Genomic DNA, 22239 nt, shown 5'->3' with positions numbered 1-22239 from the left:
ATCCTTCTGGACAGGCTGTGATCATTCAACGTTGTCTTTAAAATAACACAGGCAGGAAGATCTTCAACCTGGCAGAAGTAGCTACTAAGAGTTTATTGTGAAAACCATAAGCCTGGTCCAGATTGTGAGAAGTGGTAGTCTTGCAAGATGATGAACAAGAAGTAAAAAACAGAATCAGGTGAAGGGTTGTGTGTATGAAGTTTAAACAGGCCTAGGAAGAAACCTTAGGTGAGGGGAAGAAAATGCTTTACGCAATGAACCTAGCTATTCTACTGAATGCATCTGTCCTGCAGGCTGAAAATGAGATGCTTGCACTCTCTTTTGCATTCCACTTCCGAGGTGCTTGACTCATATTCTGGCCACAACACTGTGCTTTGTATTTCTTATATTCCATGACCTACAACGTACAGTGCATGTTACGGAAGGAGAGGTCACGATGGGGCAGCACAGATAGTATGACCCAGCTCCATGCTGTCCTCAAGGGATCATTGCTAGAGGATGTCCACAACTCCAGCGTCATGATCCCCACCTGCAGCTCCAAGTTAAACAAACAGCTTCCTTGCACCCCTTCCCAATCCACTCTTCTCTGATTTATGTGGCTACATCCCCATCTCAAAGAAAGGTTCAGTGGGCTAAGCCTCTAAAGAAATCTGTAATAAAAAGAGAAACCTGAAAGTGACGTACGTGAGGGTCGCGTTTGTTTTCTCGGGACGGGAAGAAGAGGCCAGCTCCTACCCCACAGCTCAGGGCCTGCTCTGGGTCCCACACGGGCCCGTCCTTCCCTACAGCTCCTGTAAGGAGGCAGCACGGGGAGCCCGGTCTTGGCAGAGGGTGCACCCGGGGCCTCCCCTCCCTCGTCTGCCAGGCAAGGAGCGAATATCACGTTCGTTAAGCGTGGCGGCGGGCTGCTGCCTGCCCCGTTACCCGTCTGGGGGTACGGCCTCAGCGGCCCAGGGCCCCGAGCCGGGAGGCCTCAGAACGGGCCGGGCCGGGTCGGTTCGCAGCCACGGGTCACGAAGTCGCTCCGCTCCACTACACTCCTCGCTTCAGCGTTCCCCGGGGTCTCCCGGGGTGAGCACGAGGGCGCAACTTCCGCCGCTCCCGCCCCGCGGTTCCTCCTCCGGGCCGCCCTCTCCCGGCATGCACCCGCGCCGGAAGCGGCTGACGACAATAACAAACACCGGCGGCGGCGGCTGCGCCAGGACCGCCCGGCCCCGCGCTCCCCGGCCCGCCCCGCCCCGCCGGCCCCGCGGCGCCGTTCCAGCCCGCCTGCCCCCGCCCCGCCCGGGCGCCGAGACCGCTGGGGCGGTGCGCGCCCGCACGAAGCCGCCGGGCCCGGCCGCGCGGTGGGGGGGGGACGCCGCCTCCGCCGCAGGATGCGCGGCGGCGCCGCGGGACCTTCGGGTGAGTGGTGCCGGGTGAGGCGCGGGCTGCCGCGCTGTCCCGCTCCTCCTCGCGGCCCATCCCAAGCGGGAGGAGGGTGGGGACCCCGCCGGCGGGCGCTCCGTTACCGGGAGGGCGGCCTGGGCGAGGAGCGGCGGTCCCGGCTCTGGCCGCGGGGCTGTATCCGCGGGGCGGGCGACAGAGAGCTCGGAGGAGGCGGTGGGTGGGGAGGCGGAGGTGTCGGGAGGACCGGGATCGCCGGGATCCGGCTGCTGGCTCCGGTCCCGGCGTGGCGGGGTGACCCCAGCGCGGCCGAGGGAGGGAGGCGGGCTGACGGCGGCGGCGGCGGGCGGGCGGGCCGGGCTGCGCCCTCCCTGCCCGGGGCTCCGCTGCCGGGGCGAGGGATTCGCGGGGAAGTTACTACGAGGAATGACTCAGCCTGGCTGCTCCTCCGTGCCCGCCGTCGGCAGCGGCGGGACGAGCGCCGTGCAGAAGCGTCGTGTTTACAAACGTTGTTCTTTTGCCTCTGCCTCGGTTGTTTACGTGGTTCTGCTCCCGAGGAAGGACGCGTCGTGCGCTCTGTTTTCCTGTTGGTTTCTCGTCATTGCTTTCCTGTAGGCTTTTAGGCTGTTGGGTTGACCCGTGCTGGCGTTTCCTTTTCAGTACCTCCCAAAGTTCTGGCTGACAGGGGTCCAGAGGTAGAAATGCTGACATGAACGCTGGGGGAATTTAATGAGCTGATCTTTGTAACACTCCTGTTTCTTACCTAACTTCGTCTAGAAAGGAATGGGGGGGGGGGGGGGGGAGAATCACAGCATACCTGAACCTGAGATGCTCAGAACTGACTCAGAATTGTTAGTTTAGTCCTTTTGTAGTCAAAGCTTTTTTTTTTTTTACTGTGTCGATTTTTTTTTCGTCTGAAGTAATTAAATGGTATGTTCTATCTGTGAGCCATTCTCTGTGGTTTGTATTTAAACCTTTCACCTTTCTTTGTGGAAGAGAATGAGGAGGTCTAGTATTTTTTCTGCCACTCACATGAATGTGCGTTAGAAGTAGTTCATGCCGTTGGCTTTATGGAAGAACTTAACTTCTGAAGTTGGTTTTCTGCATGGTCAAAGATACCTCAGCAGTGCTGCAGAAATAATGAGGGTGCAAAAGCGTGCCTCTCACACTTGAAGTTCATAGAGCTGGGAAGGACTGTGAGGACTAGACACTATAAACACTTCATAACAATAAAGAAAACTTGTGCCCTATTGTGATATATTTAAGCTGAGAACTTTAAAAATGTTTAAAATCTAGGACCTTGGGAAGTTTTTAGAAGATGAAACACACGAAGAAAGGAATTTACTGTTATCTAGTGTTTTAACGTAAACTTTAGTGCCAAGAAGCAACTATTAACAAGAAAGTAATTAGACATTTCAACATTATTAAATTTAGTTTAAATTAAAGTGTGCAGAGGATATGTTTGTACTTATTCTGAATACTGTCTGGAACTCAAAATGGTTTTGTTTTATTGTGTTGAGAGTATTAAAAAAAACAACTTACTGAAGAATGTGAGGTAAGGGACTATTCCTGTGCCAGTTATAGAGCTGGGAATACAAATGGGATCTTTTTGGGTAATGGATTAGTGTAAGATAGACCTAATTGCACTTCGGAGGTATATTGTTGTTTTACACTCTGTACAAATAGCTGTGTATTTTGTAGAGTTAAAAAGAAAAAAGTGAACCTATCTTATGCTGTATTGTGTTGATCTAGCCTTGTGCTCCTCACAGATTTTAGGTTAGTAGTCTCTGAGATCTTATTCGAGGTGCTGGCTCTCTCCCCATGTCATGTTACCGTATTTATAATTAGAAGCGTATGCAGCAGACCTGCCCTCTGACTGGAGAAGAGGGCAAGGGTTATTTTGAGGTCTTTTGTGGCGTCTGTTTGAAACATGGTTTGTCCTGCATGTTGTCTGAACACAGCTAAGGTTACATCGTCTTGCAAAAATTGAGATGAAAAATGTAATTTCTAAACTATTAGTACGTTTCTTAGAATTTAAGTTATTCTGGTTAAGTGTGTGTGTGGGGTGACCGTATGGGGGGGTAGGAGTAGCATGTTGATTTGTTCCATTTGATAAGAGAGTGGCAGTTATAGTTGGATTGTTTGAAATAGTTTTTCTGTATGTTATCCTGTGGTGTAGGCTGTTATCAGTGTGTTCTTAAGTCTTTATTTGATTTTAAGCTAGGAGCTAGTTTCTGTGGAAGACTGGCTGTGGTGTGAGGGTCTTGAAAGTTCTGTAAACTTTTGCATATTGTAGTAAAGCGAAGTAAGTCAAAATGAAAAACTATACCGTGCGTACCTGGTTGTCTCACAAGCTACTTCAGAGTCAGCTTGGACACTGCCCAAATGACATGTGTCTCCTTCTGCACAAGCATATTGCTCAAGAAAGTTGGGCTTCTGATTTTGGTCCACAGCTCAATGACATTGTGTGAGGAGTTTCTGAAGAGGAAAAAGGAAAAAAAAAATAAATTTTTTAATATCCTGCTACTCTCAGGGACCTTACTAATAGTTAGGTTCTGATGCAAAGTTGATAATCAGTATTATTGAGTAGCAAACACTTGATTACAAGATGCCGACTTACATAATAATATTGTAGGACCTGCTTGAATACACTGGTACCAAGCAGGCTAAAAAAGTATCACCATGAAGTAAATTACTACTCTAACTGCTAGAATTACAAAGTGTCTGTTTTGTAGCTGATTTGTCAGAGTGATGGTTTCAGCCTGCATGTTGGAAGATCCTTATGTGAATTCTTTGTGGTAAAAGCCAACAGCATGATTTATGGTGACAGAGAAATTGCTAACGATGATTTTTTTGTGAGCTAATTAGGATTTTGTGGTTATTGTAAAAGTTGATTGTCTATTTGAGTTAATTCGTATTGCGGATTCACTTTTAATTTAGTTTTATGTTCGGTTGAAAGAAATTGGAAGACGTCGTAGCCATGTATCAACTATTTCTATCCCGTTCTTAAGCAGAGTTGGAAGTGGATATACTTAGGTGATATGTTTTCTATTAGGATTTCAGTGTAACTAAATTGAAATATTATTTGCGTATTATTAACAATCTGAGTTGTTGGCCCTTGCTGATAGAAATATCGAAACAAATTTATTGATACAAAATGTTCATTCAGAGATTCAGATGGAGCTGGCTACTGTTGGCTGGTCAGAGAACCACCTGAGGTTTCAGGGCATTCTTGCTTGTCTTCTGTCTGTCTCCAGGTGTGTATTTTCCTTTTGTTGTTAAGGTTTGCAGTCTGTGGTTCCAGTAGGGATCTGAACTCAAACTACCAGCTCGAGCAACAGCTGGTATAGCTTTTTATGTGCATCCGAGATGTTGACAGTTCCTTTTGGGAACAGATTTTTGCAGCTGGGCCCACTGTCTTTGTCGCATCAAGGTGAAATGGTTAGACTGGGCTATACCTAAATCTCTAGTGGTTTGTGCTTCTAGAAAATTAGTTGGTTTAGAATGTGGTAGCCTGCTTTCTAGGTGAAATGATTTGTTTAAGTGTGATATGAATTTCTCTCTGACCTGTTACCTGTTGATTGATAGTAAAATGTGAAATGCTTTGACTACTTGGGTTCCAAATATCCGGCACCCATCTTGCTGTGTAATGCCATAGGTCCGATAAGCAGACTGCCATGCAAATATTTGAGAGTGGCTCTGCTTAAGGGATGCTCTAATGGGTCTCTGACTTCAGAACATGCTTTTATTTTCTTGTTATGAAATAGCTTATATTTTCTACCTCCAAAGACTTAATTTTGAAACAGTTTTTTTGCCTTTTCAGGAGAGTAGGAAAGTTTTGGTGGTGGGGAAATAGTGTGTTCAGTATTTCAGTTGCCTCTCCTTTTTATTTGGAGGGATTAGGTGAAACTGTCTGTATGATAGAAACACAATACGTCAATCTTCATTGTTATTCTTGAAGGCATGTTTGAAAGGCCAGTGTGCTGTTTTCAGTTTGAACAGATGGAAAGCAATGTGGATTTTAGAGAAATAGAAAGTAGAAAGCGAAAGCAGCGTTGAGGGACTAATTAAACAGGAAGTTTTACTTCTATCGTGGATTAAAAAGATCAGATAATTCTTAGCAAAGCTAAAATATAAATTCTGTTAAGAATGGCACTTTGAGATCTGATTTCTGTGAACATTTGAGGTAGCTACTCCTAAATTCCCAAATTCTATTTTGATTTAGTGCTCAAGTTCTGTTTTGTAACTGACTTATCTGCAACTTTTTTGTGTGATTTAATATGTTCATGCTACATTCTGTAAAATGTGTTCTTTTTTCTGATATGTATATTGTAAATATGGCTGCAGCAATTTTTGCTCTTTATCATTTGAATAGCGGTGTTTTCCTGATATTGCAGGAACTCTAAATGTTGGTGGCTTATCTCAAAGCTTGTTTTGAGTTTTTTGCCACGTAGCTGTGCTGGTATGTCAAAAGTGTGGATATTTGACTCTTATTTAGTGTAGTTGTGCCTAGGGTAGACAGTTCATACTGATGAAATGATGCTTTTATTTATACAGTTTTCCTTCCATGCTCCAGAGTGTGTATTTTTATTAAATTCAGATGAGGTGGAGATTCTTATATAAGAATATATTGTGTAACTGGTCTAGTAGCTCTGTTCTAATATATTATGCTTATGCTATATTGCAAGTATTCTGCTAGTAAAGTCAAGATGACGTATTTGTCTACTGTATTTACAAATATTATTTACAAATACTTACGTTGTCTACTGCTTGAAAGAGACTTGATTCAAACCCAGTGAATGCTTCTTTAAACAAAAATTGAAAATATGACTCAATTCTCAATTCTGTCTGAACGAAAGGGGGTGTAGGTGTAATATGTAAACTTTCCTTTACTTATGTGAAAAAATCAGAGATAAAATACCTATACATTTCAAAAATATAACAATAGTTTCACATGCACGTTATGGCTGCAAACAGCACAATCAGAGTTCAGTAAGGTAGGAGTACAGTTGTAGTATCTCAACAGTTGTGGATTGTTGTTTTGTTTGGGTTTTTTATGAGCTTTTTTGTAGTTCTTAAGTTGGTAATATTACATGAAAGGATTTATTAGTGCGCTTTGTTAGCTGTTTTAAACTACCAAAGATTTGTCCCAGAAAAGTAAAGAAGGGCAATTGAAAATTGCTAAATACCTTCTTAGGTATGATAAAATGTAATATTCTTCAAACCCATCCTGCAGCTCACATTGCTGTTGTCTTCTTTCATATTGATGTCAATAGAGATCTGAAGGTGATTTGTAACTATGTAACATGCAAATAGAGTAGTAAGCTTATTTGCCAAAAATCTAGATGTGATTTTTGAATATGTATTTGTAAGGAGGGTGGGGGTTATGCCACTGATGGTCCTTTACTTGTCTGGTTCAGATACTACTGGAAAACAAATGTTGATAAACAGGAGAAGGTTCCTAGATGACATGTAAATTATAAGGAACTGAAAAATTAGATATTGGAGAAATTCCATCTTTAGATCATGAAAGTTCAACTGCTAAGTTTATAAACATCCATATGAATAAGAAAAATTTGAAACAATTTTGGAAGTTGCTAATCATTTGAACAGTTTACTAAGATGGTGGTATTATTGGAAAACTTTAATGTTAGTTTAAAATATGATTGTTAGTAGAAATGAGTTAAGGAAAAACCTGTGACTTTTATGTAGGCAATCAGAATAAATCACAAGGATCTTTACTTGTCTTATGCTTCATTATTGTCAATGTTTTACTTTATTTTTTATCTATAAATGGCATTTATTTCACAGGAGTGAAAACACTCACCAGTCTTATTTTCTGTGCTTTAATCTTTTAAAGTAAGTCTGGCCGAGTTACCTTATCCACATAAGATAAAAAACCCTCAACTTACAGTATTACACTGGTGTACCTGGAGAGAGGAGGGAAGGAAAAGTGGCCTCATAGTCTGCCGTTTGAGAAACTGTGTCTTCAGTTGCATCTGTAGGAATTGCTCGGTTTTGAGTTATCTTAACCTGTTCTTTGGGAGGATACAGGCTGAGAGAGTTGGGGCTGTTCAGCCTGCAGAAGAGAAGGCACCGGGGTGATCTTATAGCAGCCTTCCAGTACTTAAAGGGGGCCTACAAGAAAGCTGGAGAGGGACTTTTTACAAGGGCGTGTAGTGATAGGACAAGGGGCAATGGCTTTAAACTGAAAGAGGGGAGATATAGGAAGAAATTTTTCACTCTGAGGGTGGTGAGGCACTGGAACAGGTTGCCCAGAGAAGTTGTGGATGCCCCATCCCTGGAAGTGTTCAAGGCCAGGTTGGATGAGGCTTTGAGCAACCTGATCTAGTGGAAGATGTCCCTGCCCATGGCAGGGGGGTTGGAACTAGATGATCTTTGAGGTCCCTTCCAACCCTAAATATTCTATTTTTCTATGATACTGGCATTTTATTTAATAGGTTACCATTTATAACAACTTATCTATTAATAACTAACGATGGCATGGGCAGTTAGGAATGTGAATGATGCTTTCTGGAAATTCTCACTTGTCTTCTTGGGTGATGGTGCCCCTGTATTCATCAGCCTCTTTCCAGCCTTAATTGCAGTGTAACAGGTTTGTGGGGCTGTGTAGTGAGCTGGGTCATAATTTGAGCTAGCAGTAACCTGGGTAAGTATGCAGTTTCTAACTTGTTACAGCAAAGTAATCCAGTTTACTCTGTAGAAGTATGGAAAGTTGCACCACTGAAAGATGGTGGGGGGAGGGGAGCAGAAGAACTACTGTCTGAGGAAAGGGATTTATGAGCCTGATGCTCTTACTGTAACTAGTGTTTATGTGATTGTGGTCTTGGTTAACCAGAGGGAGAGTGTTAGTGAAAGAAGCATTCGTGCTGACTTGTTGGACTTTGATGTAAGAAATAAATGAAATTGCATTGTCTGTTTCTTGCAGAATTGTTTGCAAACACTGTAGGATTTTATGTGCTAATTAATTTTAAAGAGTATACATCTACGGGGAGAACCTTCTCACCAGTATGGAGTCAGTCAGTAACTTGAATAAAACCACCTGAAGCTCCACATAGCAAAGAGCACCATTCTTTGCAAAGTGAGTGTATTAATCTCTGTAATTGGAGAGAGACTTGTAGTCTACAAACGCTTTTGAAATGGCAAAGTTATACATTAAAAAAAAAAGCTGACAAAACCTTTATTTAACGTTGTCAAAGACTGAGTTGCAGACAGCTGCGGAAAGACTGTTTCTTTCTTTTTTATTTTTAATTGATAGAAAGAAAAAGGGTATTTCTACAGGCTGTGGGCTGTTTCCTAGCAATAAGAATTAAGTCAGAAAAGCTTGGTTTGTTTTCTGATTTGTACCTGTTAACTAAGGCACAGAAATTTCACTTTCTCTTAGGTAAGAGGTGTGGGGTTTTGAAAAATGTAGCAAAGTTGCACCTTTATTTTTTTCCACTCTTGGAGGATAAAAACTTGTCTGATCCATTATATGGTTTGTGTTTTGGCAGCTCCTCAAATCAATGAAAAGAGCAGTGTAAACAGATGGTAACCCTCAGATCTGAAGCGTTGTAATTACATACTTATGGAATCATGACACAATGCCTAATAATGTGCTTGTTGCCCCATAAACATGTTTGAAACTATTACCTTCTTACAATTTGCTATATAAGTTGTGTCTGAACTTGTAAGAAGCTGCATTATTTTGGACCACACCCATTTCAAAGCTACTCTTTTGTGCACAGTGTTTTCATACCTGCCCAGATGCAGTTGCTTTGGATCTCCTGCTGTTTTGCCGTTGATGTTGTTGAGGATCTGTGAAGTTATTACTGCACCTACTTTGCTGAGTGAGGAGCTTCCATGTAATTCAGAGTTGCAGGAATAACTCTGAATACAGTGATCATATATAACTGTTAAGTTGGTATTGCATAAAATGATTCATTTCAAAGGGGGGAGGGCAGGGGGAAGCCTCTTATACTGTGAATTACTGTGTACTAAATTATTGAGTTTTGAAATTCCTCTTCAGTGAATTGGGAAGTAAGGGCTTAGGCGTGTTTCCTGATTTCTTTGCAGAATTGCAGCGTAGTTCTTGTGTTGAGTGGAAAAGACTGACTTTACTGACCAGCAGCTGAGTTTGAGAGCTGCTAACAACACAGTGACTGTTGGAGATGCTGTAATTAAGTAACCGCCTCTGTGCCTGATGCACATCTCAACGCAGTATAAATAGAGCTCCAGATGGCACCTTACAGATGTCAGGGATTGACAGCCTTTCTTTAAGACTACAGTGTGGCTTGAACATGAGGTTTATAGGCTTTGATAGAAGGTGGTAATGGGAAATAAGATCTTCACCTGGAGTAACACATATCTCAGTGGTTAGGTGTGGTCTTCTGGTTAAATTTATTTTGCAGGAGCGGAGGATGAAATTATTCTCTGCAACTGGGTCAGGAGGAGCCCTACTATTTATTCATCACATAGCTTAGGATTTTTTTTTTTCCCAGAAGTTTTACTTGAAGTTTTTTAAGTGCCTTTTAAAGCATTTTTTCTTTCAACACTTGGTTGTCCAGATAAGGGTATGCATTTGCATTTTGTTTTGGAAACTAAGCCATTTCTGTTGCTAAAAGCATTAGTAAAGAATGTGTGCCCTCATAATGAGATCATTTTGTCTGTTCTTCTGGTGGTGGTAGAAGTCTTCTTCAAAATTAAGATATTTCCGGTTAGATGCATTGGTTGCAGGATTGAAGAAAGCTCCTTGAACTCTGCTTTTAGAGATGATCTTACAATTAATGTGAGACAAGGTGTTTGTTTCCTTACATTCAGCTTCAGTCTCTATGTTCATTTTCCTTTGATACTAGGATTTATGTGCTATAAAATCCTTTGCTTATGAGGTGAGGTGTGCAAGTTTGAACAAGAGAGCATTTTTTTGAGAAGGGCATCTGAAAAAAACAAAGGAAGTAGAGGTAGAAGACAGGTTTGTAGAAGAAAATGAATTGGAAGGAACATTCTGCACTAATCTTGTACCTTTGTCTATTATAGAGTTGCCTGAGTCGAAGAGAAACAGGAAATCTTGGTCTAAAAGGAGAGGAGGGGAGAGAAGAGTGAAATCATAGGAACTGCAGCATCTCAAAGGCAGGCAAACCTTAAGATTTGGTGTATGGATATGAAGCACAGCTTAATAAGATGTTAATGCACCCCCAATTTAGCTCTCCATCTCCAGAGGTAATAAAGGTGTATTCCCCTTGAGGGGAGATGTTCTCCAGATGAGATATTCAGTGAATGAGGAATAGCACTTGAGTCTTTCAAGCATGTGACAGACTTGTCAGCCTGTGCCTCCAGTGAATTGACCTTTTGACAGGCAGGAATTTTGCAGTGATGTCCTGTGAGACGCCTAACCCCTGCAATCACGGGTAACGTTTCTGACTCATATTGGAGGCACTATCTGTTACCTGCAGTATAGCCTCAGCTGGTCTGCAGTAAGAGAAGAGAACCTTCCTTTGTTAGCAGCACACAGATGTTCATACACAGCTACCTGAACGTCTAATAATCAGCAATGTGGAATTGCAGGCTTCTGAGTGAACGGTGACACTCTCGCCTTGCTTAGGTAGCTAAGTTAGTTCCATCTGCTTTCAGAGTTGAGCCCCTTCCAACCTGGAGATATAGATGAGGGGAAAGAATTTGGGCCTTTTGGTCCTCTGTGACCTGGGAGATGAAGCGTTGCTAAGTATGGCACTTACTGTACAGATGTGAAGCTGTACTTCCCCAGGCACACAAAGCAAGGTACCTTATACTGCTGGTGTGTTGCTGCTGTAGAAGATGGAACTTAAAGCCACTGAGTTTAAAGGAAAGCCAGGCTTTGGCACAGTTCGGTTTAAATTCCAGGGAGTTAAAGAAAAATGTATTAATATCTTTTGTTTGCTCAAGTTTAGTTTGTAATCCAGTTTATAAAGGAGGCATGGGAAATGAAACGTCAAAACTAGAGGAAACTTAATGACTTTACAGTGAAGTTGATAATGCTCCTTTAAACCCAAACAGCATAAATGTTGATTTCAGTCTTTGTCCTACCCCAGATGCTGTATTTCAGTGTTTAAGTTTCTGAAGTTGGAAAGAATTGTACCGTGAAACAATGGAACAGTCAGAATTGGATAAAAGAGCAAGTATTCCGCACTTAATGGCAGAATTGGATGGTTAATGTAACTGTAGGATTTTTGTGGAGTGCTGCGGAGCCTGTGACACCTGTACTGTTATTACAAAAAGAAAGTGTCTGTAAACAGATATTCATTTCCTTTTACAGACATAACAATGAGCATGTTCTGAACTAAGTTTCAAAACTTCTAAACAACATACATTGAAAGTATTGGTCAACACAGACTTCAAAAGTACTTGGTTGTTGAAGAAGAGTTTATATTGAAGAGGAAAAGCTTGCAATACTTTCATGAAGTGAGGCTGATGTAGTAATTGCATTGCAATGTAAACACAATGTAGAGCAGTGAAATAAATGTTACAACCAGCATAAAGTATTCATGGCTGGTTCTGGTGTTTTGTTTGCTAGTGTAACAAAATACACATCTTCTGAATTAATTCTGGAAGCTTTTTCTACTTTGTAATATTCTTACTTTCATATTTGTCATCTCATTATTTTTCTTATATGCATGTCTGCCATCTTCTGTCTGCTGTGGCAGCTGCTACACAAATTTCCTTTTCAAATTTTCAGCTATTTTTTTAATGGTGTAACTGATAATTAATGTCTGTTGATCATACAAGCTTTCGTCCCATAATTTGAAGGATCTAGTTTATATGATAGAATGGATCTAAAGTTGCAGGTCACATGGTTCAAACAAATAATGTGGATGGATTAGTCATCTTGTTACAGTTTGTCTGATTATATAGTTAGCAGCTCTGTCTTCAGTAGTTGACAAATTCTGTAATTGTTCAACCTCTGTTAAAATGAAATAATTTCAGCAATGTAACACTAAAAAGCTTGAAACTTGTAGCACAATGTAACAGTGTAATGCTAAAAAAAAAAAGCCTGAAATTCCCTTAATGGCCTGTTGAGGTAATATAAACAGAAGAAGAATAAAGTGTATGCATTTATGGATATATTCTATTGAAGCTTGATGGTGCCTGACTTTGACTTCTAGCTTATGTTAAAAACTTTTGTTACTACTGAATCATAATATTCTTGAATGTTTGGATCAAAGTTAAAGACTAATTTTTGATATGTTGACCTTGCTTGTAATAGTTGGCTGTAACCTGACTTTTGAAAGAAAAGAGACTTAGGCAATTGTGACTGGTTTTCAGGCATCTCCTCCATTAAGTAATCTTGCAGAGATGCAAGACTAGGGAGAGCTCTCAAAATTCAGCTTCTTCCAGTGTTGTGAAAGCAGGCAGCTGCAAAGAGGCACTCGACATAGTTCCTGCTGAAGAGAGGACTGCAGCCTGCCTTTATTGGGCATCAGCGAATCTGCAGGAGAGCTCAGTGTTGAGGGCATGTATTTTCTGAATACTTTGCTTTGCACAGGATTCCTCTGATCCTGAAAGTACTCACTGAAATTTGTGGCAATCTTGAGAGTGGGTGAATTCTACTTTTTTTTTTTTTTTCTCCCCCCTTTAAAGAGTAACCAAATACAAATTTGTCCTGCCTGTGTGAGTGTAGTTCTGTTCTGCCAGGATTGTTTGTTGAAATGTTGGGTGGAAGAAACAACACTTGTTTGACTTCTTAATAGTTGCAAAGGAGTTAGAAGAATAGAGATCATAGTGTTGTGATCCTACTTTGTGGCGGAAGTGTTTTGGTAGTTTCTCGTTACTCGTGTTAATGTGCATTACTTTGATCTAAAGTAAATATTCATAAATTTATTTTGCTCAAGTGCAACTACTGACTGCTGATAGCTAAAGTGGAAGAGGACACTTCAGTTACTGGTTTTCAAATTCTCAAGCACATTGCTTTCTTGCCTTTTGTTGCACCTTTGCTTCTGACAAGGTGATGTTTGTGCATTTTGCATAGGAGGAAAGAAGGAGTGGACAGGAGAGAGGAAGATAATAGTTCAAACAGCAGCCTAGCAAAGTGCTATCTGTTCCATGCACATAAAATACATGTAATAGCTGTGTAATTTTTTCTTTTATCGTAAGGTTTTCAAGTTTGAGGTGAAGTGTTTTTGATTTACCATTAGTAGCATGAGTTGTGTAAAATGACTTACACGTTCTAATGGTTTTCAGGCTTCAGCAAACCTATTTTTAGTAATGGATTATCACCCTTTAATAGTGCCTGATCATCTTCTCAGAAAGCTTGCTAGGGCATTAACATGATAGAAAAAATGTTCGTTTGCAGTTCAGAGTTTGATTGTGTGCTTGCCTGACTGCCCTGAGCCCAACTGCTCATCGCTGCCTTCCTCGCCAAGGGCTCTTTCTCCTTTCACACCGCTACTTAACAGACAACAGTTAAAATGAACTAGGGTGCCCTAAAAAGACCACCTTTGTTCATCTGGCTCATTTTGATTTTTGTAGTGTAAACACAGTTCTGAGAGGAAAAAAAGCCTCTGGCAAGGATGCCAGTGATAAGCAGCTAGGAATAGTAACATCTTCAGTTTATTTAAAAATAAAGAAATAATTTAAAAAAAAAATCTTAACAAATGTTTTGAAAGTAGGTGAATGGCTTAACAAACAAGCTTACCTTGTTTCAGATAAGGAAGGTGATGCTGATTACTGAAGGAATCTGTTGGATACAGCTGCAGGATAAGGCTGTTCATTCAGCAGTAGTAGCATGTGTGTATTTTTACACTGGATTTTCTTAGATAAATTGCATTCTGTATTGTTCTTAAGCATCATCATATCAGCATTCTTCCCAATTCTGAAAAATACTTTCAGTTAATGGAAATGCAAGCTGTTCTTTTTAGTGAACTGACTTTGCCTCCTTGTAAATACTGAGAAGTATCACTAATGGTTACTTCAAACTGAACTTATGGGCAAAAATATTCAGGTGTGTAGCAGTTTTGAGCAGACTTGTAACTAGATGGCATTGTTAATTGGGGAAAAAAAAACAGACTACCACATAATTATTCATTCTGGCATTGACATACACTGACTTCTGGGTTAGATGTAACAATGACTGTAAAATCCTGACATTTAATAATACCTGTAATTGCATTATGCATCTTTTCTTTGCAGATCTTCTCTGGCATTGAACAGCCATGTTACTCTGTTGCCAAAAATCAAGTAGAGCGAATGTGCGCATTTTTTCTCCTCTTGAATTTGAAGAAGGTGGTAGCTTCGTATAGTGCCTGAGGTAATTCCTTCTTTACTTGAAGTTAAAAAGTTTGAGACCACTGATGTGTGGCAGATGCTGTCATAAATGTTTTTGATCTTGGTAATGTTTTTTGTTTTTTTTTTCCCCCTGTATTTTGGATAATTAGCTTTAGTGTTAACGTATTGTGATGGGTTGACCTTGGCTGGATGCCACGTGCCCACCAAAGCTGCTCTATCACTCCCCTCCTCAACTGAACAGAAAAGAGAAAATATGACAAAGGGCTCCTGGGTCGAGATAAGAGAGATCACTCAGCAATTATCGTCATGGGCAAAACGTATTAGATTTGGGGAAATTAGTTTAATTCATTACCAATCAAATCAGGGTAGGATAATGAGAAATAAAAACCAAATCTTAAAACACCTTCCCCCACCTTTCTCTTCTTCTTGGGCTCAACTTTATTCCCAAATTCTCTACCTCCTCTCCCCCAGCAACACGAGGGGATGGAGAATGGGAGTTGCAGTCAGTTTGTCACGCATTGTTTCTACTGCTTTGTCCTCCTCAGGGGGAGGACTCCTTACATGCTTTTCCTACTCCAGCATGGAGTCCCTCCCACGGGAGACAGTTCTCCACAAACTTCTCCAACCTGAGTCCTTCCCATGGGCCGCATTTCTTCATGAGCTGCTCCAGTGTGGGTCCCCCACGGGGTCACAAGTCCTGCTGGGAGTCTGCTTCTGTGCAGGTTTCCCACAGGGTCACAGCCTTCTTTGGACATCCACTTTCTCAGACATGTGGTCCTCTGTGGGCTGCAGGTGGATATCTGCTCCACTGTGGACCTCCATGGGCTGCAGGGCCACAGCCTGCCTCTCACCATGGTCTTCACCATGGGCTGCAGGGGAATCTCTGCTTTGGTGCCTGGAGCACCTTCTGCCCCTCCTTCTTCGCTGACCTGGGTGCCTGCAGAGTAGTTTCTCTGATATTCCCACTTCTCTCTCTGGTTGCAATTCCTGTTCGTTTGGTTTTTTCCCCCCTTTCTTAACTATGTTAACCCAAAGGCACTATCACTGTCACTGATGGGCTCAGCCTTGGCCAGCAGTGGGTCCGTCTTGGAGCTGCTGGCATTGACTCTATTGTACATAGGGGGAAACTTCTAGCAGCTTCTCACAGAAGCCACCCCGGTAGCCCCCGCATGACCAAAACCTTGCCATGCAAACCCAATACAGGTGTGGAAGGTGAAATACTTGATTGAAACTTCACCTTATGTGCATGAAGCTTCTGGACAGATTCTCTCTTAAATGTCAGTTGAGCTTAGAAAGTAATGTTTATATGAAAACTAGATACTATACAAGCCTTTTACTCTTCTTAGGTGGAAAAGAGCTTTTTGTGGTGAGTGCTCCATGGTACTTGCTTTAAGTGTTGTTTTAACACCTTTTTTTCTAATTCTGCCTGGACTACAGTCACAGATATACCTTTTGTGAAAATAAGTCTCTCAACGTATGAGACTGATTAATTCTGAAACCCAGGCCAAAGAATTTAGTAATAAATTATTGCTACCTTGTTCTTGGCATTTAGCAGTTTTTGTCTATCTAATAACTTTGTTCATAGAGTATATTCTTCTTTTTCCAATGTAAATTGGAACTGGTGCCAGTGACTATGGTAGAGTTCAAGTATAAGGACAACAAAGCTCAATTCTGATCAAATTATTTAACTAGGGCTTTTTTATTTGATATGGTTCTGTTTCTGAAGCCTTGTTGTGAAAATGTTTGTTTTGACTAGTTTATGTGCTGTAACTAATACTTTAAAAGTGTGTGGAAAGCTACTCTCTTGAAAGAAAGCTCTTCTGACTTTCTGGTCTTGTTCTGGTAAAACCTCTCCTTCTTCCTTATTTTAATGGTGCCTTTGTTATTTTTCTCTATGGTTTGTCAGCTCTTCTCCGTGCAGGCAACGAGGCAAATTCAGACTCATCGCAGAATAACACAGTTAGCCGTGTAGACCTTATGTGTGCGTCCTGTTCGTATTTCAGGGAAAGAGGGACAACTTACACTTCTTGTGAAGTAATTTAATCCAAAAAGTAATTTTTATAATGATAAAATAATATAGTTGAGTGGCTAAAACTTTTGCAAGTTGACTTTCCGTATCTCTTTCCACATCAAAAAAATTGCAGATCATTAGTGAGTGCAGTGCTAGTTGTATTTTTGCAGCAGCTGTATTAGTGTGGACGAAATTATTCCCAAACTTCTGAGCTCCTATGGAGGAGGAGAGAAAAAGTCTCCTTTTGATGAAATCTCAGATTAAATCTCATTGTTTTACAAAGTAGTTCACTGGTTTTCTTCTATTATGGACACTGGAAAAACATGCTTATAGTACTCAGATGTTTGTAGGGCACAGGACTGAAAACACGTCCAGTGTGTTGGACTGCACTGTCTTTCTTGATCATTCCATGTTTGCTAGGAGTGACAAAGAAAGCTACGGATTTAGCTATTGCTGGAAACAGAAAAATATTATTTACAGCTATTACTTAATTATGGAGGATACAGTAAGAAAATTTGCATAATCTTAGCTGTTTTTTTATTTTTATTTTTTGCTAATGCTTCCATATGTTTGAGTGAAAAAGCTGTGGGTAGGGATAGTAGTGAGCAGATAGACTTTGTAAGTTGAGGAATGAATACTTATAGCATAGATCAAGCTGCTGTTTGTAAAACTAGAAAAGTAGTCTGAAAGTAACTGTATCTGGGGCTTTAAAAATGCGTTTCATATTGAGAGAAGCCAGGTTGTGATCTGAGATGATAGCTTCTGCAACTGAAAGTCGTTTTTTTTTTTTTTAATTCTCCTCAATGTATATTTTCATGTGTTCTCCTAACCATCTGCATATGTGGAGGCTTACCTTGCCCCTGTGTCTGGTTGGAGGATCGTCTGTATGTTTAGTACTGGATAAAGAACTATGGAATATGAGAGCTGATGTATCCAGCCACTATATATCGAGAAGTATTTTTTCAAAAGTATATACGTGTCTTTTTCATAACTTGTACGTGAAACTAACACTTGCTTTTTTTTTTTTAAGTTTCTAAATGATTTTAGCAGTGGAAGTTATAAACTTCAGAGATTTAAAGAAATCATCATGAAGCTATATGTATTTCTGGTCAACACTGGAACTACCCTTACCTTTGACACAGAACTCGCTGTACAAAAGTAAGAAAGTAAATTAATTACATGTTATTTGATTTTTAATTTTTTAAAAAAGTATATGTATTTTTTGTATACTGAATTCTGGAGAGATGATATTCAGCTGGTTTTTAGTATGTCCATGTAGTTGTCTTGTAGGTTTTAATGTATCTGAGTGAATTTTGAGATCTTTTTGGATAAGTGTTTTCAGTGCCTTACAGGTGGTTTTGAGCATTGGAGATCCAATGAAAGAGTGGACAAGTTATTTACTTTCTGGGGCAGTGACAGAAGATTACATGCTTGTAGCAATGTCTGGTGTCATGTTTGGTGCTTTTTGGAAAAACTGTCAGAGTAACTTCTGATCATCTGTGACCTTTTATTGGATAGCATTTTTATTTAGGATTCTTCTGTAAAAGGTAGTTGTGGTTTAACCCCAGCCAGCAACTAAGCCCCACTGAGCCACTCGGTCACACTTCCCTGGTGTGATGAGGGAGAGAATCAGAAGGGTAAAGTGAGAAAACTTGAGTTGAGGTAAAGACAGTTTAATAGATAAAGCAAAAGCCATGCACACAAGCAAAGCAAAACAAAGTATTCATTGACTCCTTTCCATGAGCAGGTAGGTATTCAACCATCTCCAGGAAAGCAGGGCTCTATCACACATAATGGTTACTTTGGAAGAGAAACGCCATCACTCTGAAGTCCCCCCCCACTTCTTCCTTCTTCCCTCACCTCCATATTGCTGAGTATGACATCATATGGTACGGAATATCCCTTTGGTCAGTTGTGATCAGCTGTCCCAGCTGTGTCCCCTCCCAACGTCTTGTGCGCCCCCAGCCTACTTGCCAGTGGGATGCGGTGAGAAGCAGAAACCACCTTGACTCTGTGTGAGCACTGCTCAGCAGCGAAGAAAACATCCCTGTGTTATCAGCACTGTTTTCAGCACAAATCCAAAACATAGCCCCATACTACCTACTATGAAGAAAATTAACTTCCAAATTACCCCAGCCAAAACCAGTACAAAGATTTGTTTTTTACTGATTGGTATCACAGAAGAAACTCTACAGATTGTTCTTTCTCCTGTCAGTCTATACTTACTCTGAAGAAAATGTGTACTTTCTAATATTTCTAGATTGGATGCTAAAGAACTGGCATGTAGGCTTTTGTCTCATGTCCAGGATGGGTAAAAGTTGGTTCTGTCCTATGATGTAAGACTTCAAAACATTTTACTGCATTTTATATGTAAAACATAACTCCCACTGAGTGAAACATGAGCAGTGTTAGAGAATCACAGTTGAGTCTCAACAACTGTGCTATTTGTATTTTTTTTTTGCTGCACATTAAAAGCATCTTGCAAATGGAAAGGTGCTTTTAGAGAGGACTAGATATACTGGATGTATTGTATGCTTTTCCCTTGTTCTGGTGTAGGAATAAGTAAATCGTATAATACTGTGAGAGCCCATATACGTTGGAGCTAGGAAGAGCCAAGCTTGTCTGCTGTCTTCGTATTCTATTAGTGATGAATGAGTTTCAAGTAATTGTGCTTAAAGACTTCTAACATGGATTGTTTCCTTTCTCCTGAATTCCTGTTTGTAATTTTCATGACTCAACAAGTGAATTTGGATTTTGAGACTTCTTAGGGCTCTTCCACCTCATAGACTGTCCACACTGAGTAGTGGTTTTGTATGCTTTTCTGCAAAGGCCACTAAGGCTCAGGGTATTATTGAGCATGAATTAATGTTTCATCTCAGCCATTCTGGATGTACTGGGTCATTCGCAGATGTATCGGCATGCCTGTATGCTGTCTGGTACATGGAGACACTGTTCCTAAATCATGGTGAGGTGCAGCATCTGAACTGCCAGACTGGGCACCTCATAGTCAGGTATGGGCTGACTTTTTGGTCAGTTGGATAGTTCGTTGAGAAAGAAACTTTCCAATGGGTGAACCACACAAAAGCCAAGACTATTTAGTTGAATGGTTTAACTTCTTATGCGGTGTATATACAGACTTGCTCTTTTCAGCAAGATAAACTTTCTCGGGTTCTTTGCCAATCTGCTTGTACATGGACAGGCCAAGCTATCTTCCCAAAGACCGTGCAGATGATGGGAGAATGCTTACTTGAACGCAGCTAGTGAGTACAAGCTTATGCTCTTGAGGTGTTTGTAGTGACTTCATGATGTCATATTGCATCATGGTTATTTTAGATACCTGATCTTTATTGTTTAATTTCCTGTTATTGTTAAATGCTATACTGCACTTCATGTACAGTGAATCAGGTTAAATTGTGCTTATGTTATACATAATGAAGTGTTAATACTCTTTTTATGGTCTTCTAGAGTTTCAGTGAGCGAGCTGTTTGTTCATAAAGTATGTATTCAAAGAACATAATTTGACTTTTACAGTTATTATACTAAATGCTTGATGTGTCTTCATCCAGAATTTCAGCATGTTATCAGATCTTCTTGGAAAAAGATTGTTGATGAGTTACCTGTAATGCAGAGGCTGTCGTCTTTTGTCTGATAGCTTATTAGTTGGATATCCAGATAGCAACATATTACAGCGCTTACAAAACGTAGAAGTATGTCATTGTTCAGAATAAAAAGTAATAGTTCTTTAAAGAAAGTTCTGCTTTGACATAGACAAGTCATTTGTCTCTTACAGGAATGTGTAAAATTAAAGGTACAAATATGCTGATAGTGTTGTCTTATCTTCATGTATTTTTTTCCCCAGTGTGGCTGATCTGAAACATGCAATTCAAACTAAGTATAAGATTGCCATTCAGCACCAAGTACTGGTTGTCAATGGAGGAGAGTGTATGGCACCAGACAGAAGAGTGTGTAGTTACAGTGCTGGAACAGTAAGTGCATACTGGATTCTTCATCTAAACTGTCATTTATAGGGGAAGAAAAAGATGTTTTACTAAGGGATCTTTAAGTATTTTTCTGTAGTGTACTGTTTGCTGGATTTCTTTGCTTTGAGAAGCAGGTGGTTTATGTATTCAGCTTACACGTTAAGATTTTAACGTGTTCTTGAGACGTGTTACCCATGTGATGAAATAGTGGGTGATGGAACAGTATGTTGCCTTTGCTCAGTGTTTGGTTTCATTTTCTTTTTGAGTATAGGACACCAACCCAATTTTTTTATTCAACAAAGAGATGATCTTGTGTGAACGTCCACCAGCTATCCCCAAAACCACATTTTCAGCAGAGAATGAGATGGAACTGAAAGTAGAAGAATCTCTTATGATGCCTGCAGTGTTTCATACGGTAGCATCACGGACACAGCTTGCTGTAGTAAGTAAATTCTTACTGTACTTGCACACCAAAGGAAAATAAACTTTTTCCGTGTCAGAGGAGAAGCTTGATATATGAAATAATTTGTTCAAAAGGCAGTAAGAATGGCGTATTAGTGACGCTGTATTCTTCAGAGCCGTTGCCTCGAAGTTTCAAGGTAGGTATTGAAATGTGCTTGCTTCTTCAGCATATTCAAAGCTGTCAAAAGCATATTGTAATACATCTTTATGGATGCGTATGTTTGCAGCTTTTGCAAAATAAAAGCAATCTGGTTGCTTTGGACTCATGCCTTAATGCTCTGCCTTATTTTCAGTGTCTTCGGTCTCCCTCAACCTGAAAAATGTAAAACTTTGTTACTTTGTAAATGTTGTTAACCCAAGTAGAAAACTAGCAGTATAATCTTTGGAAAGCATCTTGTCAAGCTTCTGTTTCGATTTGTCTCTGAACAACTGGTGAGGAATTAATAAACTTAAGCTTCCTTTTCCTAAAATTCAGGTCTTATTATTGAGTGCTGACTTTTACTTGCATAGAAAGCAAACTTGTCAGAATTTCAATTTGATTACTTCTGTGTTGTTTTGACATGGGGAGCTGGTTCCCTGAAACATGGTCAGTAAGATACCAAGTGTGCATGCAGTAGGAACGGCTCTGCGTTCAAGAGAGTGAGTGACACAATGCCTTCAGTAGCTAGACTGATAGTTTTCTTCGTGTTAGGAAATACTACCCTCATTTTCCTTTTCAAATTTTACATTCTACATGCGTTAAATATTTTTAATGTCTCTAAAATTATTTAAACTTCCAATGGCTGAGAGTGGGGGAATGGTTATATATAGCACTTAGCACAAAATGAGTAGTAATGCGTGTTCTTAATGTGTTGTGTTGGTAATAAAGTTTCTTAGTTTCAGTAACAACTTTAATGCAGTCTAAAAGACTATTTAGCACTTGAAGTGGATAGTTTTTAATAGCATAAATCGGAATTCAGAGAAAAGTGCCAAGTCTTGCTTATAGTGTAGGGTTTTTTTTTGTTTTCCCCGGTGGCCTCCTGACCTGTCAGGAGGGGGAAACTTAGCCTGAATAATCTGACCTTGACATACTGCCTGATTTAAGGCAAGGATTGACTTCTGTAGACTCTCCTTCTCTCTCCACCACCTGTTGACATTTACTGC

At 40.5% G+C, this 22239-nt stretch overlaps 1 protein-coding gene across 3 annotated transcripts in view; it reads left to right on the top strand.

Moving 5' to 3' along the window:
• The first annotated feature begins 1359 nt into the window (after positions 1-1359).
• Positions 1360-22239, top strand: part of RB1CC1 (RB1 inducible coiled-coil 1) — a 79123-nt gene continuing 58243 nt past the window's right edge. For 2 of the 3 annotated variants that reach the window (XM_086608643.1, XM_086608642.1), the window contains exons 1-5: positions 1360-1404; positions 14548-14665; positions 17685-17812; positions 20514-20640; positions 20906-21076. In XM_086608643.1, the coding sequence (XP_086464769.1) occupies positions 17742-17812; positions 20514-20640; positions 20906-21076 (369 nt within the window). In that variant the 5' untranslated portion in view covers positions 1360-1404; positions 14548-14665; positions 17685-17741. Of the gene's footprint in view, positions 1405-14547; positions 14666-17684; positions 17813-20513; positions 20641-20905; positions 21077-22239 lie in introns of those variants that run through there. The other variant, XM_086608644.1, reaches the window with a different exon arrangement.

Source organism: Tauraco erythrolophus, chromosome 3, assembly GCF_009769465.1.
Source record: "Tauraco erythrolophus isolate bTauEry1 chromosome 3, bTauEry1.pri, whole genome shotgun sequence".
NCBI classification, from domain to species: domain Eukaryota; kingdom Metazoa; phylum Chordata; class Aves; order Musophagiformes; family Musophagidae; genus Tauraco; species Tauraco erythrolophus.
This window is presented reverse-complemented; position numbering and strand designations above follow the sequence as displayed.